Source organism: Acomys russatus, chromosome 24, assembly GCF_903995435.1.
Source record: "Acomys russatus chromosome 24, mAcoRus1.1, whole genome shotgun sequence".
Taxonomy (NCBI): Eukaryota; Metazoa; Chordata; class Mammalia; order Rodentia; family Muridae; genus Acomys; species Acomys russatus.
In genome coordinates this window covers 28,722,282-28,741,290 of record NC_067160.1, presented here as the reverse complement: position 1 = coordinate 28,741,290, position 19,009 = coordinate 28,722,282, and the positions used below count along the sequence as shown (strand labels likewise).

Sequence of the window (19,009 nt, the reverse complement as noted above, 5' to 3'; positions counted from 1 at the left end):
GTCAAGGCTACACAGAGAGACCCTGTCTTGAAACCCCCCCCCCAAAGGTGCTTATGTTTATAAAACACTCTCAATCCAGGAGAACAGAGGGATCCTCCGCCCTCAGAGCTGTCCTGGGAATCTAGCAGGCATTCCAATATGCTAGATAAAAGCCCACGTTCAGACCCAGTGGCCTGCTACCTGCTTTCTTCACTTGGCAAGATGGTTCAGAGATATGTTTCTGAGTATTTGGTGGAATTCTTGCTTTGGTTATATTCTAAGGACTTAAGATTTTTTATTTTCTTTGTGATGTGCGTGTGTGTGTCTGTGTGTGTGTGTTTGGTGTATGTTTGTGTTCTAAAATATAGCAATAACAATATGGCTCACATTATGAAATTGGACTCATTTTATCCTAGAGGCACTTGAATGTATTATTGAAAAAGACTTCAAGTGTCAATATATTGTACTTACAGTAATTCAGTTATAAATTATGTTGAGCATGTACTGGTTACAGATGTATATATCGCCCTGTTTTGTAAAGAAGCATCAGTTATACATAATCCTATTTTTAATCTACGTTTTTAAAATTTAATCTATTCAGATTACAACTCGATTATTATCCCATCCCTTGTATCCTCCTGTTCCTCCCTCTCTCTCACTTTCACCCTATTCCCCTCCCCTAGGTCTATGACCGAGGGGAACCTCCTCCCCCACTATATGGTCATAGGCTATCAAGTCTCATCTTGGTAGCCTGCTTGTTCTTTCTGTGAGTTCCACCAGGCCTCCCCACCAAGGGGAAGTGGTAAAATATGGGGCACCAGAGTTCATGTCAGAGTCAGTCCGTGCTCTCCACATAACTGGAGAATGTCCTGTCCATTGGGTAGATCAGAGTAGGGGTCCGATGTTTACTGCTTGTATTGTCCTTCGTTAGTGCAATAGTTTGAGCAGACCCCTCTGGGCCCCAATCCACCCGTCATGATGTTCTTCTTATAGATTTCTAGGATCCTCTGGATCCTTCTATTTCCCCATTCTCCTATATTTCTCTTACCTAGAGTCCCGGTAGGATGTCCTTACATCTATCTCAATCTCCTGGTAAGTGAAGACTTTCATGGGGCATGCCTTTTGGGCTAGTGCCCAATTATAAATGAGTATATATCATGTGAGTCTTTCTGCTTCTGGGTTAACTCACTCAGTATGATCATTTCTAGTTCCATCCATTTGTCCACAAATTGGATTTGTGGGATTTCCTTGTCTTTAATAGCTGGGTAGTATTCCATAGTGTAAATGTACCACAGTTTCTTTATCCATTCTTCTACTGAGGGACATTTAGGCTGTTTCCAGGTTCTGGCTATTATGAATAAGGCTGCTGTGAACATGGTTGATCATATGTCCTTGTGTGGTGGAGCATTTTCTGGGTATATTCCAAGCTACATTTTAAAGATAAAGAGTATAGAGATAGGTAGATTTGTACCATTTGGTAAATATATTGGCTAGAATTTACTTTGTTGTACATACAAATGAGTATATTGATTGTGGTTAGCTGCGATGATCTGCATATATGTGGTTAGAAGACAGAGAGCTTTTCATTTTCAACCCCAACAAGCTGAAAAATAGACTTTTCCCTTGTTTTTTTTTTTTTTTTTTTTTTTTTTTTCTGTTGTTGTTTCTAGACAGGGTTTCTCTGTGTAGCCTTGGCTGTCCTAGACTCGCTTTGCAGACCAGGCTGGCTTCCGAACTCACAGAGATCTGCCTGCCTCTGTCTTCCTGAGTGCTGGCCTTACAGGTGTCCTCCACTGTGCCCAGCTAAAAATAGACTTCTTTAAGTCTTCATGATTGTTTTTGGAGCAGATGGAGAGGTTGGCTATATGACTTTCGAGATAGTTTGGTGAGGATAAAAGCTGAGTTGTGTGCATGTATATGCTATGAAATAATCTTGTCTTGTGTATGTGTGGTGTCCTAGTTAGGGTCACTAATGCTGTGATGAAACACCATGACCAAAAGCAACTTGAGGAGGAAATGGTTTATTTGGCTTACCCTTCTACATTGCAGTCCATCACTGAGGAAGTCGGAGCAGGAAGTGGGAGGCAAGAGCTGATGCAGAGGCCATGGAGAGCTGCTGCATATAGAGTCCACAATGGGTTGAGCCCTCCCCCATCAATCACAGATTAAAAAAAAAAAATGCTCTTCAGGCATGCCTACAGTCTCGTGGAGGTATTTTCTCAATTGAGGATTCCTCCTTCTCTGATGACCCTACCCTGTGCCAAGCTGATGTAAAACTAGCCAGAACACATAGTGTGTACATGTTTGTATGTATGTTTGCACGAGTACAATGTGTGTGTGTGTGTGTGTGTGTGTGTGTGTGTGTGTGCATATGGTGGCCAGTGATTGATGGCTGGAGTCTTCTTTGATTGACCTCTGCTTATATGTTGAGACAGCTCTTATTTGAACCCAGAGCTTGCTGATTTGGTTAGTCTAGCTGTCTACCTTCACCCTGGGATCTTATGTCTTCTCCTTCCAGGTGCTGGGATTATAGATGGGCTACTGTGCTTGTCAGGGAAGCATGGTAGCTGGTGATCCAAGCCCATCCTCGTACTTGTATGTGAGGAGGCACTTTACTCACTGACCCATCTCCCCAAGTTCACCATTTTGTATTTCCTGAGATGATCTATGTAGCTCACACTCAAAACCTGTAATTCTCCTGTCTCAGCCTTCAAAATGTATAGCATTGTAATCCATCACCAAAGGGTTTATTTTTATTTTTATTTTATTTCATTTTTTAAAAGACAGAATCACACTATGTAACCATGGCTCGCCTGGAACTCACTATATAGACTAGGCTGGCCTTGAACTTATATCCACATGCTCTTGTAGCCCATGTGCCAGAATAAAAGTTGTGGGCCACCCTACCACAGCCAGTGTTTAGATCTGTGAGACCGAGTCTCACATAGCCAGGAGGATTTAGAACTCTGGGATGGCTTTGATTTGTGATCCTCCCAAGTATTCTGCAGTCACACACAGCCTAAATTGGAATTCCCCATGCTAGTAAAAGCTGTGGATAGTTTGCTGTATCCATATTATGTACAGCAAAATCCTCAAGCTATCTAACTTACAGCATGAGAAGGCACTGGGAGAAATGCCCCTGAAGTGTTAAATCCAAGCCAGAGGACAAAAGTTCAAATGCTAAAACGCTGCTATGTAGCTTCTTTTGCTTGGAGCTATTTATTTGTTTTTGGCACACAGTTTTAGCTAATTTGGCTCTTGGGTTTCTAACCATGGTGATAAGTTGGAAGTACTTAGAGAGCTTAACGTTTATACAAATTATCATCAGCCTGTTTGGAAGAAATGGGGGGGGGGCGAAACCAACTTTACAATGAAGAGAAAGGAAAATTTGAGATGGGATGCTTGGACTGTCTAATGAAGAAATGAAGGCATTGATAATAGTGTGCTTCCTACCGTTGTTGAGGCACCCCTGTATCATAGCTTGTGTGTGATGATTGAAGCCACCCCAGACGGAGGGGGGGTGGAGAGAGAGAGAGAGAGAGAGAGAGAGAGAGAGAGAGAGAGAGAGAGAGAGAGAGAGAGAGAGAGAGAGAGAGAGAGAGAGAGTAGACAGGAGGACAGCATAGAGAGACAGAGAGAGAGAGAGAGAGAGAGAGAGAGAGAGAGAGAGAGAGAGAGAGAGAGGAGTAGATGATGAGTAGAGAGGAGAGAGAGAGAGAGGGAGGGGGGAACTTACTGGGCCTGGAGAGATGGCATTCACAGGGCAGTTCAGAACCATCTGTAAGTGCAGTTAGACGGCAGTTCTGAGCTGTCCAATGTAGGTGCTAGAAATTGAACTCGGGTCCCTGCTAGAAGAGTATGTGCTTAATTTGTGCGTGTGTGTGCAGGTCAGAGGGCAGCTTGCAGGAGTTGGTTCTCTCTTTACACCTTGTGGGTCCTGGGAATTAAACTCAGGCTCTCAGTCTTGGTGGCAAGTGCCTTTACCAATTGAGCCATCCAGCTAGGCTCTGCTTCCCCCTTTTAAACCAAAGATGGCTTTAGAATATTGGGCAGAACCTTTTATTCTCTCTGCTTATGGGATGGAAGTTTTGACTGCTTCTGTTGTTAGCTGTGTCATGCTGGTTTTAATGAACATCTTGAGCCTGGTGATTAGACTTGTTCATACTTCCCATTTAAAGTGTGTGCCAGGCCTCATAAAGGAGAAAATAAAAAATTATGAAAGGAAGATTAAGAAGGATGCCACATAGGGGTGGGTGGGATGAATAAGGTCTTATATGAAGTCTGTTTCAGCCAACAACTTTTTGTTTTGTTTTGTTGTTTGCTTTTCTTTTTTGAGATAGGATTTCTCTCTGCAGCCTTGGCAGTCCTGGACTTGCTTTGTAAACCAGGCTGGCCTTGAACTCACAGAGAACTGCCTGCCTCTACCTCCTAAGTGCTGGGATTACAGCTGTGAGCCACCATGCCCAGCAAGAATTTTTGTTTTTTTGAGACAGTGTCTTGCAGGGTAGCTCAGGCTAGCCTAGAACCTGTGGCTTTCCTCTTGTTCATCATGCTTACTACTAGGGTTATAGGCATGAGGGCTACACCTGGCTGTAGCTAAGATGACTGAGATGGAAGTAACAACGTTGCTCATACTTTTTGCTTAGGTGAAAGGAAACTGATCATACTTTTGGAGGGGTCAAGGGTAAAGGGATTAGAGTATTTGGACAATGTTGTACTGTTGCATATACTCCTTAGTAGGATTATTGGGCACAACCATTTTATTTCAACTTCTTTTATTTTCTGAAAGCTGTTTCCTTAAGGGTCAGACATGTTTAGGGAATCTGATCACTTTAGCAAAAATAATACAGTCCAAGAAGTTATTGTGACTAGTGTGTTTTTTGGGTTTCTAAACACACCCATTGTGTGTGTAGCTTAAACATGCATAGTTATAACTTATATTGTTGGATGTGTAGAGAAGTGAATTTAAATGTAGATTCCCACAGGCTACGTGGAGAGAGGAGCACAGGATATACAGTGTGGTAAGCTCTGCTCCCTGGCATCATCTCCAGAATGCCTAGATCCCCACCCCAGGGCATGTCCTGGCTGGAGAATTATTTTTTAATTCAATTCTCATCCAGGGCTTAAGCTGGTAGTATTTGTAATCATGGTGTAGTAGATGTGTATTTAGACATATTACAGTGTAAAAGGTTGACTGAAAATATTGTGCTATTACTAATTATAATACAAATGCAGGCATAGCCTTTTAGTTAGTTGTTTTGTTTTGTTTTGTAGGCAGGGTGACCTGAATGAATTACATAGTGAGGAGTTGATTACATACTATGAACTCCTGATTGTTTTGCCTCTCCCCTTGCCAAGTGATAGGATTACAGGCGTGCAACACACACCTGGTTTGGTTCTTATGGGACAGGGTCTTACTATGTAACCCTGGCTTGCTTAAAACTCACTAGATCAGGTTTGCCTTCACACCTGTGCTGATCCTTTCTCTGCCTCTAGAATGATGCTATTACTGGCCTGTACCACCAGTGACCTTGTTACAGAGTGTGTCTTTAAATTAATTTTTTTTTTTTTTAAAGATAGGGTCTCCTATAGCTCAAACTGGCCTTAACTGCCCTATAGTTAGGGATGACTGATTTTCCTGCTTCCATCTCCAGAGTTCTGGGTCAATTCAGCACGCTCCACCATGCTTGCCTTTCCGTCACCGTTTTCCACCGAGTTCAGGATCTTATAAAATAACTCCAAATATTTCCTAAGGTATAGTTGTGATTTTTAAATATGTATCATGCAATCATAATTGTAATACTTCTGAAAGAGCTAATATGGTGGCTTCTTATTCAGTGGTAACAAACAAAACAAAACAAAACAGTTAACGTAGATATTATCCAGCCTGGGCTACAGAGTAAAAGACTGTGTCTCATAAAGAAAGCATTACAAAAATAAAAAAGAACCTCAAATTTATCATTTATGCATGTAAAACTCTTCATTTGACTTGCTTTGTACTTTCTTCCCCCAGTATCTAAGACTTTTAGAAACACTTAATTAGACCGTGTGGTAGCCTGAAGAAACTGCTCAGTGGCTGTAACTGTCAGTTTGGTTGCAGTGCTAATGAGTTTGGATTATTGGTTTGATAGTACTGCAGAGCGAAGATGAACATTTGTACTTTACGGGTAGCATACAGTACTTTAGCCTGTAGCTGTCTGGACTCGCTTTGTAGACCAGGCTGCCCTTGAACTCATAGCGATCGCCTGCCTCTGCCTCCCAAGTGCTGAGATTAAAGGTGTGAGCAACTGTAGTCCTCAGCAGTCTGTGTATGGGATGAGATAAAGCAAGGTTTAGCTTAGCTGTTTCATTTCCATCAGTGCAGACCAGAAAACAATTGATGTTCGTTGGCTAGCTTTCCAGTGAACTTAGAGGACCAGCTTTCCATGTAAGTCAATCATTTTAGCGTCTTTATGGTATATTCTGTCCTCATTTAATGGTAGTTAAGGTAAATCAACTGTAGAGAGCCCATGTTTTCTGAGTTTTGTTTCTCCTTTTTCCTTATTAGTCTCTGCCTTTTTGTGGTGGGTGGGTGGATGGGTGTGAGCCTCTTTGGCACAGATTTTTCTGAGGGAGCAGGTTGGATGAAAAGGGTCTTGAGTTTTCTTGAATTAGCCCCGCTGGGCTGTCTGGGAGGGTGTAGAAGTGTGGGACAGTAGTCCCATGGGAAAATGGTGCGTACCCTCCTCCTGAGCCACAGCCTTGCATCTCATCACCCAGAGCCTGAGGACACATTTAGCTTCTGTTACCAGGAGAAAGCTTTGCTCACTGACTTCTGAAAAGCCTTCATGTTTATTGTTCTGTGCTGCCGTGTTCAGTGTTGTGTGCTCTTCATAATACACACACACACACACACACACACACACACACACACATACACACACACACACACTTTTGAGGGTGATCTCTGTTTTGACATCCACTGTTTTCTCAGAGTTTGCCATGTTCACTTTTATTTTTTCTGTTAGAGTCATGTCTTTTTGTTTGTTTTTGTTTCTTTCTGAGACAAGAGTTTTTTGGTGTAACGGCCTTGGCTGTCCTGGAACTCTCTTTGTAGACCAGGCCTGGCCTCAAACTCACAGTGACTGGCCTGCTTCCGCCTCCTGAGTGCTGGGATTAAAGGTGTGTGACACCACATCCGGCCTTAAAAAGAACTCTCGCATCCACATTCCAACCAGTCTTTTTGTGCTCGGGTTGCCGCTTGATTGTGTAAGTACCTGTCAGTGTGCTCTGTGTCTGAACCAAAAGGGGCTTCTCCATGGGCCACTGGAATAATAAAGAATTTGCTTTGCTGCATCATGCCCAAACTTTTGTTTGCTGATGCTTCCCCTTAATGTCATCATTTGGAGGCAGAGGCAGAGGCAGAGGACCAAAAGTTTAAGGCTAACCTGTGCTACAGGCGACTGTCTCAGAAAACTTCAAATAACAACATGCTCACCGCCCCCCCCCAACTCTACTTCCCAAAATGTCACCCTTGCAGTTTTATCATGGGTACCCTGGAAGGATTTTGAGCCCACTTTGTCCTCTGGGCCCAGCTGGGTAGGATTTCCTCTGAGGAAATATTGCACTTCAATTTTGTAAAATTCACACACCTTTCTTCTATAAGTCACTGGATTAATATGCGGTTGGACATGTGGGTTGGGCCCTTGAATTGTGCCTCTCATGGGTGTGACAGTGTGACATGACTCAGTGGGATGTGGGGGTGGCTTTCCGTGCTCAGCTGAAAACCGAGAGTGAGGTGCAGGGGGCTTCGTGCTCCTTTTGGGCCGCTCTGTGTGCTTAGTGTGTAAATGGTTAGTAAGATAGCACATGCTACTTCTAAGTTACTCCCTGGGCATCTTATTTTGTATCTGAAACGCCTTGCACATTTGTATTTTTCAGTGTAGGTAACCAGAAGACCGAGGGACACTTTGCTATCTTGCTGGGGAGCCTTGCTGCCAAAAGTGCTAGGCTGGTGGTTGAATTACTCTTGGCTACACAAGAACTCACCACTGTGCTCCATCCTCAGCCCTTTGCCATTCAAGATGCGTCTTGCTGTTCATCTCAAGCTGGTCCCCTCCCTGTTCCTGGGATGACAGGCATGCACCTCCACACCCAGCTGAAAGTGCTCTTTGAACTGTACTTTTTCCTCACTCCAATCACACTTGTAAGGGATGCTTAGTCTCGCGCTGGCACACCACCAATCGGAATCTTGGGACATCCCATTTTTCTGCAGTTAGTAGAGAAAACGGAGGTTAAAAGTTCTTTGCAGGTCATTGGGATTGCTTATAAGAGATCAGAAAGACCGGAAAGTGGGTCTACAGGCCCCGGGGTTTCTCTCACAGCAAGAGATAGGTATATTTGCATGAAATCTTATTTATGTGACTTTTACGTTCTTGCTGAGTGCTGAGAGAGGAGATGAGATGCAGACCTGGAGTGGAGAGTGAAGTGAGCACCATAGGCGGAAGACGATTCAGCGGCCGGGAGGGAAACGCTCTTTCTAGCATAAGTATGCTCCTGGATATTCTTCCATATTTTTGTTTCTTAAAATTTATGTTTTATTTGTAACTATTGTGTGGGCATTCCTGTAACGTGTCCGTGTGTTTGTGCTCGTAGATCATGGCAAATGTGTGAAGAGCAGAGAAAAAAAAGTGTGGGAGTCAGCTCTCTCCATCTTGGGATCTGGGGCACTGAACTAGGGGGTCAGTCTTGTGTGGAAAGCCTTTTCTCCACTGAGCATTCTTGCTGACATTTCTATGATTTTTCCGTTGATGTTATTTCTTGCTTCTAAAGATGTTTGATTATGTTATTCAAACATATGACTTAGCTGGAAGGGTGGCCATGGCTTTGAGGAGACAGGTAAGTTTTTTTTTTTTTCCATGTTCAGCAGAGTTGCTATTAATAGTCTGAGTCCTCAAGGGACAGCTAAGGGTTCAGTTGAACCAAGTAAGCTCAGGTAGTCAGTCGCCTATGAGTGCTCAAGTAGCAGTTGTGATGGTCTCTAGGCTGATCCTTTCCAAGCCTATACCTGTAGCAAATTACTTGGATGATCTTTTTTTTTAATAAATTTTAGATGTGTATGTTTAACTCTCTTGCTTTCTTCAAATAAGTGTTGTATTAAGATTTCAAATTTTCTCAGTTCCAAACTGGTCTCCTTTCCTCTGTCAGCCTGTTTGTCTTTCTAGTTCAGAACACTGTACCAGTGGGGCCAATCCCCGTCTCCCAAGATCACTCACTTTACCTCCTGTCATCATTTGTCAGATCCTGTTGAGAGATTAGGGATTTCTCTGTGGTCATATTTCTCAAGGTTGCCTTAACCAGGCTCAGTCATCCCACACGGGGACTATTTCCTTGTCCTCTAGTTGGCCTCTTCTTTCTCATAACCTTCTACACACAATCCTACTATAAAGGGAGATACATATCTTGAGCAGATGTGTGTAACCCAGGGCCATTTTGTTTAGGCTTGGCCAGCTGAGCTAGTCTTCTTGGAAGAACAATTAAGAGTTGGGCTGTGCCAGTTCTGAATCACTGTGCATGTGATTTAATTAACAGTCCAGAAAGCATGGACATTGAGCTGGGTGATAAGCTAGTTAACTTTGTGTTTGTGTTATTTTCTCTTTCCTTCCTTCTTCCCTCCCTCCTTTCTTTCTTCTTTCTTTCTTTCTTTCTTTCTTTCTTTCTTTCTTTCTTTTCTCTTTCTTTCTTTCTTTCTTTCTTTCTGTACTTTTAAAGCACTCCTTCTGATCAGGTAAAGCAGAATCCTGCAGTAGCATCTTTGAGATGGGCTCTTGAATGTGAAAGCATTTTAGAATAATCAGAATGAAACACCCTTACCTTAGTCAAAGGATACAATGTCAAGCAAAGTCTATACAGTAAGCAAATTTTAGCAATTAAGTCCAATTTGAAATATGGAAAAACATGAGCTGGTTTATCTGTAAAGAATTTTTTTTCAGAATTAAAAATAAATGTTTTGATCTTAAGTGTATGAGTGCTTTGCCTATGTGTATATATGTGCATTATACACAAGCCTGGTACCTACAGAGGATGGATGAGGTCACCTGAAACTGGAGGTCACACAGAAAACTGTGATCCTCCACATACTTACTGGGGAACCCAGGTCTCCTGCAGGAACAGTGAATACTCTTAACTGTTGAGTCATCTCTCCAAACCCTTGCAGAGTTTTCATTTGTAAACAAGGGGTTGAGGTGGGTTTAGGAAGTGCCTCTGTTAGACTTAGGATGAAGGAGGAGTGGTAATACAGTTGACTTCAAGGCCACAAGCATCCTGGCCGTGCATGAGCAGAGCTCTTTGTGGTTTGTGTCCTGAGGACAAACACCGTCATGTTGTGTTGAAGTTTCTGACAAGGCAGGTCCCGGGGTGGGAGGTTGTTTTCTGTTCTCACATCACCTCACTTTTCCTCATTTCCTATTCTGCCTCACATTATTTGCTATCTTCCTGGTTGCAGCTTTTACTACTTTAAAATCTTACTTTATGTGTATGGATAATTTGCCTACATGTATGTCTGTGTACCACTTGAGGTCTTGGTGCCTGAAGAGGGCATTTGGATCCCTTCCCTTAAAACTGGATTTTAAGAAAGTTGTGAGTCATGGTTGTTGACACCGAGATCAATCCTTTGAAGAACAGACGTGCTCTGGATTGCTGAGCCATCTCTCCTGCCCCTTTTCTTACTTTTAACATTAATACTTGGAGGAAAAAAAAAATCTTTTCTTTATAATCACTGTGAAACCTCTTTCCTTATAAGGTAATGTAATGGGCACATGTTGGTGGGGTAAGGTCTATATTTATTTCTTTCAAATAAATTTCTTTGAAGATAAAAGCAAGAGCCTTGGTTTATTTGGCCTAAGGCTATTGGCAGATACTTTGCCAGAGACTTTATCTGCGCTTTTTAATGACATATAGTATGTGTATGTCAGTGTGTGTGTGTGTGTGTGTGTGTGTGTGTGTGTGTGTGTGTGTATGGTGGGTCAGATGTCAAACTCAGGTTTTAGTTGTTGCCTTCTAGTTTGAGACAGGGTCTTTTGCTTTTCTCCTGTGTATACCTGGGGAGCTGGCCAATGAACTTCTGGGAGATTCTTCTCTTTCCACTCCCATCTTCCTATAGGCGTGCTGGGGTTGTAGATGCCTGCTACCAAATCCTGCCTTGTATGTGGGTCCAGGAGATCTGAACTCAGGTCCTTGTTTCTGAGGCCAGCTTTTTTCCTACCGAGCCATCTCCCCAACTGAAACTTGACATTTTAAGGTGAAATGAGCTAATGTGTGAAAAGACTTAAAGCAACCACTCCATTTACAACTTTTGTCATTGTGACCTTTTAATTTTTTTCTTTCTGAGACATGGTCTCATTATAGAGATCTGGCTGGCCTCAAACTAATAGAGATTTCCCTGCCTCTGCCTCCCAGAGTGCTGGGGTTACAGGTGTGTACCACCATGAATGCCCGGCCATTTTGATATTCTTTTCTTTTCTTATTTAGTTTTTTGAGAAAACATTTCTCTGTGTTGCCTTGGCTGTCCTAGACTTACTTTGTAGACCAGGCTAGCCTCAAACTCAGTGACCCACCTGCCTCTGCTTCCCAAGTGCTGGGATTATAGGTGTGTGCCACCATGCCTAGATTCATTTTGACATTTTTAATAAAAAGAAAAATATCAATGCTGATTTTAGGATAAGTAGGTGAAACAGTCTGTGGTTTAGTTTTGGGTTGCCTAAGAGTGTTTTACTCATTGCATACAGCAGCTAGGTGGCCCTACAGAAGGAGTTAATAATAGTAGAAATAATCTTTGTTTTTTGAGATAAGGGCTCAGTAAAAATAATCTTTTAATTATTGCATGAAATTATAAAAAGGATGACTACAGTGAAAATTATTGTTAACTCGGGCCTTATGTGAATGTAGTTTTATTTTTTTACTATTGGTGGGTTATTAAACATTTTTTTTTGCATGTGATTTTTTAGTATAGGAAAACTAAATCAAAAGATGACAATTAGGTGGGTAGGAAAGCCACACTTTTGGAAGAATCAGCCTTAAACTTAATTGGCTGAATGCATGAACACTTTACTCTGAGACATTCTCCTTGACTTCCGTGTACCATGCCACAGTTGTACTTGATGATGTATAGTTTCCTTTGTGAGGTCATGAATGATGTTATCAGCCAGACAAATAGTGATACTACCCCAAGCCAACCAGCCACCACAGTCACATCCAATGGACCACCAGGCTTCTCTCTATATGGGGTAGGCATGCGCATTAATTAGGTAAATCAAACTAGGACTCTATTCTCTGTCCAGAGCTGATCAAACCTAACTTTCTGATACCAGGCTGTCTCAGAGTTCCCCACAATTTCCCGTGTAGAGACAGGCACCTGGATGAAGAGTTGTCTCAGCATCTTAAACATTGTAAGGCTCTGTCTGACAAATGGGTGCTTGCTTTTGGGTGGTTTCGGCCATTACAGAAGATAAGTTTTAGCTTGAGAGTAACTGAAAGTTTGGCTTCTCTAACTCGGTACACAGGATCTTCCACAGTTTGTGGACAAGTGGATGGGTATGTAGGGAAAATGCCAGTGGTGGCAGATGAAGAGAGCTCCACCCCACGCCTTGCAGCATCCCATAGAGTTCCCTCAGTCTTATAGGAATCCTGACTCAGGTCAGCACAGGATTCACGGCTTTGACCAGAAAAGAATTCTCGACTTGCCAGGCATGGTGGCGCATGCCTTCAGTCCTAGCACTGAGGCAGAGGCAGGCAGATGGCTGTGAGTTTGAGGCCAGCTTGGTCTACAAAGAGAGTCCAAGACAGCGAAGACTACACAGAGAAACCTTGTCTCAAACAAACAAACAAACAAACAAAGAACAACAACAAAAAGCAAAAAACTAGTTAGTTTTAGTCTGTGTGAAATAGAGTTGGAATGTATTAAAAACAGAAAAGTGCAGCTGTGTGTGGAGGTGCATCTCTGTGAGTTCATAGCCGGCGTGACCTACAAAGCGAGTCCAGGGCACCCAAGGCTACAAAGTGAAACCTTGTCTTGGGGGGGGGTGGCGGGAATAGAAAAGGTCTCATGGAAAGAAGAGCATCCATCCCAAAGCATCTAATGTGAGATGTCTCTCAAATAAGGGATAATTTATTAAAATACATTTTAAAAATAGATTTTAAGCACACAGGTCAAAGTAGAGAAGCTCATGAGATGGATAAGGAACCTCCAAGTGTGGGTATGAGATCCTTAAGGAAGAAGTGTACATAGTCTTGTCTTTAACTGCATGTACTATTTTGGTGCCTCTCAACTTCTATCACAAAGGATTGCGAAGAGACCTGTTTCTCCCCTTCTCCCTCTCTCCTCCTTTCTGCCACCCCTCTCTCCCTCGCCCTCTCCTCCACCTCCCTGGTAAGTGAGATTGCCCAGTGGCTGCAGAGATTCCTTGGACAGGATTACAATTTACAGTGAAAGCAAAGGGACTGTGCAAGGAAGTTAGGACATGTCCTTTTACTGTGAGTGGGCCTGGTGAGGCTCCTAGAAAACTGCAGGTCCACGGCTAGAGGAGGGTGCCCTTACGTACATGTTGACCTGGAATCCTGCTTCTCTGGCTGCTGAGGGGCTTCAGCCATTCCCTGCAAAGGGCTTCTCTCCCTCTGTCCTCTTGGTCTTTCTTGTCTTTCTAACTCCAGTCAACAAAGATAGTAAGGAGAGACCTCCGTTGTCAGGATGTTTATATGAAATATGTCCCAGGTGAGAATGTTAATTAAAAAAAAAAACCCATGATGGAATTTTGGTGTTTGTAAAGGAGATCAGAAGGAAAAAAAGATTTAAGAAATGCCAACTTCTTTTTTAACATATAATTTATAGTATTCCAAAATGAGTTCTCTATAGAATCTAGTTACCAACTCTACTGAAATTCTTTAATTTAGGAGAGTAAAATAGATATTTTACAGCCAATATGGAACCCAACATATAATTATAATTTATATTTAATTTTTTCTTTTTTTTAAATATGCTAAATTAAAAGTACCTTTAAGCTTAGTAGGTTGTACGATGATCTATACCAGTAGGACATAAATGTATTGTTCAGACAGGTCTGATTACCACTCGCTCTGGAAAATAGGGTAATGGCTTCCTTGTATGAGGTGGGTGTGCCAGCTGCTTTTGGGAGTGAAGGCTGGAAGGTCAGCTTATTCATTCCTAAGTTTAAAAAAAATTAAAGGTGCTCACACAATGTTATTGTTTCATGTTTAACAGAATAAAAGTAGACCAGAGGACTTTGATGGGATTCTTAGTTCTTGCAATGTTTTTGGCTTCTAAAGAAGTCAGAAAATAGTTTTAAATCCTCAAGAACAGAACTTTCAAAAAAATTCTAATCAACCCAATAGTAGAAAACAAGGCAGAAGAAAGCTCACACAATACAGCACTTTATTTAGCAATACACTGTGAGCACAAAGGCGCTTTTTCCCTGCTGCTGCTGTCCTGTCACAGCCTAGAAGAAAACCTTTTCTTTCCCCCTCACCCTCTTTCTTGCCCTCTCTAACCCTCTCCCCCCCTTAAACTCCCCTAACAAAAAGAGTTACAGTACATTAAGTTATCATTCTGTTAGAGGACCAGGGCCTGTCATCTGCTGACTTCCTATCTGTAATGTGACCACTGTTTTAGTGGGGGAGATCACAGTGTTGGCTTTTTGGCTTCTGTGACAGTTATGTTAAGAAAAGAAAACTCCAGAAAGTTGTCTCAGAGTTTGAATTGAACACTGGCCTAAGGACCCGAAGCAGTCCTGAGGTTTATTGTCCTGTTGGGTGACCCAGGACTCCCACTGCTTTCTCTTGTGGAAGGGATTAGCTGTGGAAACGGATTCGCAAGTACAGCTTGTAGTTTTGTCAAATCCACAATGACATTTCTTTTCACAGCTCTCTTGACTTTATACTGTCTAAATACCCTGAGTTGTCTCTTAATTTGCATTTCTTTCTTTAATTCCTGTCAGATCCGAGTGTAACGTTTACATAATCAATTTCCTTGTCCTGGATTTTTGAGTTACTGCTTCTGGATTGAGGTGTACTCATGGGCATGTTAGGAGTCTCCTTGTCTACTGCAAGATAGTTTCATAAGCTGTGCAACGTTTTATTAAGATCATTATGCAATGAAATTAACTTGTTTTCTCTTTTTCCTTTGTAGGCTGAGCAATGGCATTTCAAAAGGCAGTGAAAGGGACTGTTCTTGTGGGCGGAGGAGCTCTGGCCACTGTTTTGGGACTCTCTCAGTTTGCTCATTACAGAAGGAAGCAAGTGAGTAAGCGCCGAACTGAGGAGGAGTGGTGGTGGTTGTGTGTGCTACCGGCTGTGTGAGGAGGAGCGGTGGTGGTTGTGTGTGCTCACAGCTGTGTGTAGGAACAGTTTGAGAGACCCTCAGAATACTGCCTTATGATGCCCGCCAACACTGAGTACCTCGTGTTTTAAAATGGGAATATCTTCTCAAGAGCCTGTTTGGCTCTTTGGTTTTTAAAGACTGCTCCATTCATTCGTGCCAGGGTTTGTTCATTTAGACTTTACTTTGTCCATTTCATTGAGATGCCAGGGTGCTTTCCTTGATCTTGCCAAGTTTGTCCTGTTAGAAGGCCGGAGGCTGGGAACGGAAGTGGAAAAGCAAAGGCCCCACTTGGCTGATTATATTGCGCTCCCTCCCTTCCTCCCTCTCCCCCTCCTTTCTTTTTTCTTGACATGGGTTCTCACTGTGTAGCTTCTGCTTTCCTAGATCTCACTATGTTGATCAGGCTGGCCTTGAACTCACAGAGCTCCACCTGTCTCTGCCTCCAGAGTGCTGGAATGTTTCTTAATGACTTATTTATGTAGCAAGTACATTATCTCATGGAAGGAGGATGAGTCAACGAAGGGCACCACAACAGTGGGATTAACATGAAATTCTGAAGACAGAGTTCGCTTTCCTTTTGTTTTGCTCTTTCTTTGTACCACAACCATGGGTTAAGAGCAGGAAATGATCTCATTGCAGGATTTAGTACGGTTTGGCTGTGAGATGCTATAGCTAGTTTTGATCTCCTGTTTCTTTTCTCTCATGCTGTCTGGGCAGTTCATTTCTGCTTCAAGAGGAGGGTGGAGCTTGGGGGACAAAGCCAGCTTGCTATTTCTGTGGTTACCTTAGGCCACAGGCTTCCCTAAGCTTACTTTTTCTTCCTGTTTCTTTGGGTTAGAAGGTGGTAGAACCAGGCGTGGAAGTTTCTACCCTAAATGGGAAATACCACATTAAAAACATATTAAGAAGGATTTATGTATTGCTTCACAATTACCTTATACTTATGGTGATGAAGCTCCTCAGATTTTTTTTTTTTTTTTTTGAGATAGACTGGGTTTTCCTCTGTAAGCCTGACTGATATGGAACTCAGACCACTCAGCTTGATTTTCCTGCGCACAACTCCCAGCACTCAGGAAGCAGAGGCAGGTGGACCAGAGTTTAAGGCCAGCCTGATCTGTAATAGTGAGTTCCAGGACAGTCAGGGCTGCGTAGTAAGCCTCTGTCTAGGGAGAAAGAAAGAAAGAAAGAAAGAAAGAAAGAAAGAAAGAAAGAAAGAAAGAAAGAAAGAAAGAAAAGAAAAGAAAGAAAAGAAAGAGAAAGAGAGAGGTGGGAGGGTGGGCGAAGGAAGAAAGGAGGGCAGGGAGAGAGGGGGAGAGAGAAAGAGAGAGAGAGAGAGAGAGAGAGAGAGAGAGAGAGAGAGAGAGAGAGGAGAGAAGAAAATATATATATAATCAGGCAGGGATTACAGGCCTGAGCCGCTGTCCCTGGCCCAAGTCCAGAAGGTCATTTTTTATGTATTTACCCTGAAGAGGAGAGGTATTGAGACACACTGTACCACTCTTTCTTTTCATTCTGTACCATGGGCGCTGGACTCCAGGCCTTCTCAGGGTGCGTGCGTGTTGCCCATACTAACTGTGTAGCTACTAGGTTTTTTCCTTGTCTTTTGACCGTATTTTATGCACTTTCTTTTAGAGAGCCGTGTTGGCTTCTTGAGAGTAAATGTGGAAGATGCTGCTTCTGCTGAGGCTATTTCAGAAGTTTGGGACATGGGCATTAGGGATTGGATTACTTCCCTCAGCTTCCCCCCCACCTCTGGGTTATCTGAACCGAAACTGGGAAATGCCAAAGGTCATGCTACCTAATAGGCGTTGCTAAATTTGTATGTGGCTTATGTGTTTTAACCATAGCAAGCATGTTTTTTTAATTTTATTTTAACTATTTCATCTTTTTGTAAATTTGATTATTTTTTTTTTTTTTAAATTAACTGATCTCACAGAATAAACTTGTAACAGTGCTCCCAAGCAGCTGTGTTAGGTCTGGGATTTTAGAAGATCCAAACATAGTAAGGGCCTGCTGATTTGTAAAACATTTGTCACCTTATCTTCCTAAATTAGGCACCTCGGCTACCCTAATAGCTCAGTGAAATGGGTACCAGCAGCTTGAAGTCATTCATTATTTTAAGCTGACAGGTTCTATTAAAACAAACAAACAAATGAAAAACAAAACAAAACAAGCATACTCCAGCCAGTGAGTTGCATAGGAAATCCAACTGCATTTTTAGTGATCCTGTCCTTTTAAGGGACTATGTTAAGGGCCAGACATAGTGGTGCACTTCCTGGTGGTTGGTACACTCCTGCAAATCCCAGCACTCGGGAGGCAGAGGCAGGCAGATCGCTGTGAGTTAGAGGCCAACCTGGTATACAAAGCAAGTATAGGACAGCCAAGGCTAACACAGAAAAACCCTGTCTCGAAAAACCAAAGGGGGGGGGGGAAGATACTACATTGAGAGGGTAGCCCTGTAGCCATAAGGGTTGGGGAATAATACACAAACTCCAGAAAGAGTTTTAGTTGTTGATAAAATGACCACAGGCCACCTGTAATACAATTCTCTTCTCTCACATAGCATGTGCCAGCCAGAGCCATTGCATGTGTGAGGACAGTGGTGACTGAATTCAAGAGTTTAAAAAAAAAAAATCATCTGCCCCTTGAGACTTGTGTGTTGGCTGCCTTTCTGCGAGGCCCTTTGATATTCTCTGCTTTCTGCTGAGTGTTGTGGGAAGTGTTGCTTTGGAAGACGGTTCAAACTGGAGAATTGCTGTCTTTTAAGTATAAGTCAGAAGGCTGGGGGCATGGTGACACACACCTTTAATCCCAGCACTCGTGAGGCTGAGGCAGGTGGATCTCTGGGAGTTTGGGTCATCCTGGTTCTACAAAGCCAGTTCCAGGGCAGCCAGAGCTATATAGTGAGAGTGTCTCAGAAAACAAAGAAAAGAAGAATAAGTTGGTGTTGAAAAACCTGGACATAAGCCGGGCATGGTGGCGCACGCCTTTAATCCCAGCACTTGGGAGGCAGAGGCAGGCGGATCCCTGAGTTCGAGGCCAGCCTGGTCTACAAAGTGAGTCTAGGACAACCAAGGCTACACAGAGAAACCCTGTCTCAAAAACAAACAAACAAACAAAAAACCAAAGAAAGAAAGAAAGAAAGAAAGAAAAAAGAAAAACCTGGACATAGTGATATCATCCTAGGGAACCTGTCCGTGTAATGGTTCTTCCTCTGCTGCTACCGGTAGTATCCACCTCGTTAAGCACTATTTACAATTTACCTCTCTTCTTTCTTTCTTAAAGTTAATCTTTGTTGTTGTTGGAGTACTTGGGATCAATCCCAGCGCCTCACACATGCTGGACAAGCATTGTCCTACTACATTCCATCCGTGTGTAAATTTTTGGGAACAAGCAGATAGTGATTCATTATTTGGTACAAGTGGGTTTAATGATAAACTTTTAGTTGAAAAGGCCTTAGATGACATCTCACCCAGTCTAACGCTGGACAGAAAGGAAGTGACCTCTTCTGGGAGAGTCTCCTTTGTCTAGCTGCTCTCAGTGGAGGAGAGGGGGTTGAAAGGGGTGAGTGAGTCTAGGAGAGAGGGAACCAGGGAGCACTTCCAGAGGCGGTTCATGAGCAACAGAAATGGAGGGTGTTGCAGTCAGGCCTGTAGGGCA

At 42.7% G+C, this 19,009-nt stretch overlaps 1 protein-coding gene across 1 annotated transcript in view; it reads left to right on the top strand.

Annotated features, from left to right (window-relative positions):
• The window catches only part of Gpd2 (glycerol-3-phosphate dehydrogenase 2), a 136,813-nt gene that overhangs the window by 22,172 nt on the left and 95,632 nt on the right, over positions 1 to 19,009 (top strand). The window contains exon 2 of the mRNA XM_051166953.1: positions 15,158 to 15,267. Within this exon, the coding sequence (XP_051022910.1) occupies positions 15,166 to 15,267 (102 nt within the window). The 5' untranslated portion in view covers positions 15,158 to 15,165. The remainder of the gene's footprint in view (positions 1 to 15,157; positions 15,268 to 19,009) is intronic.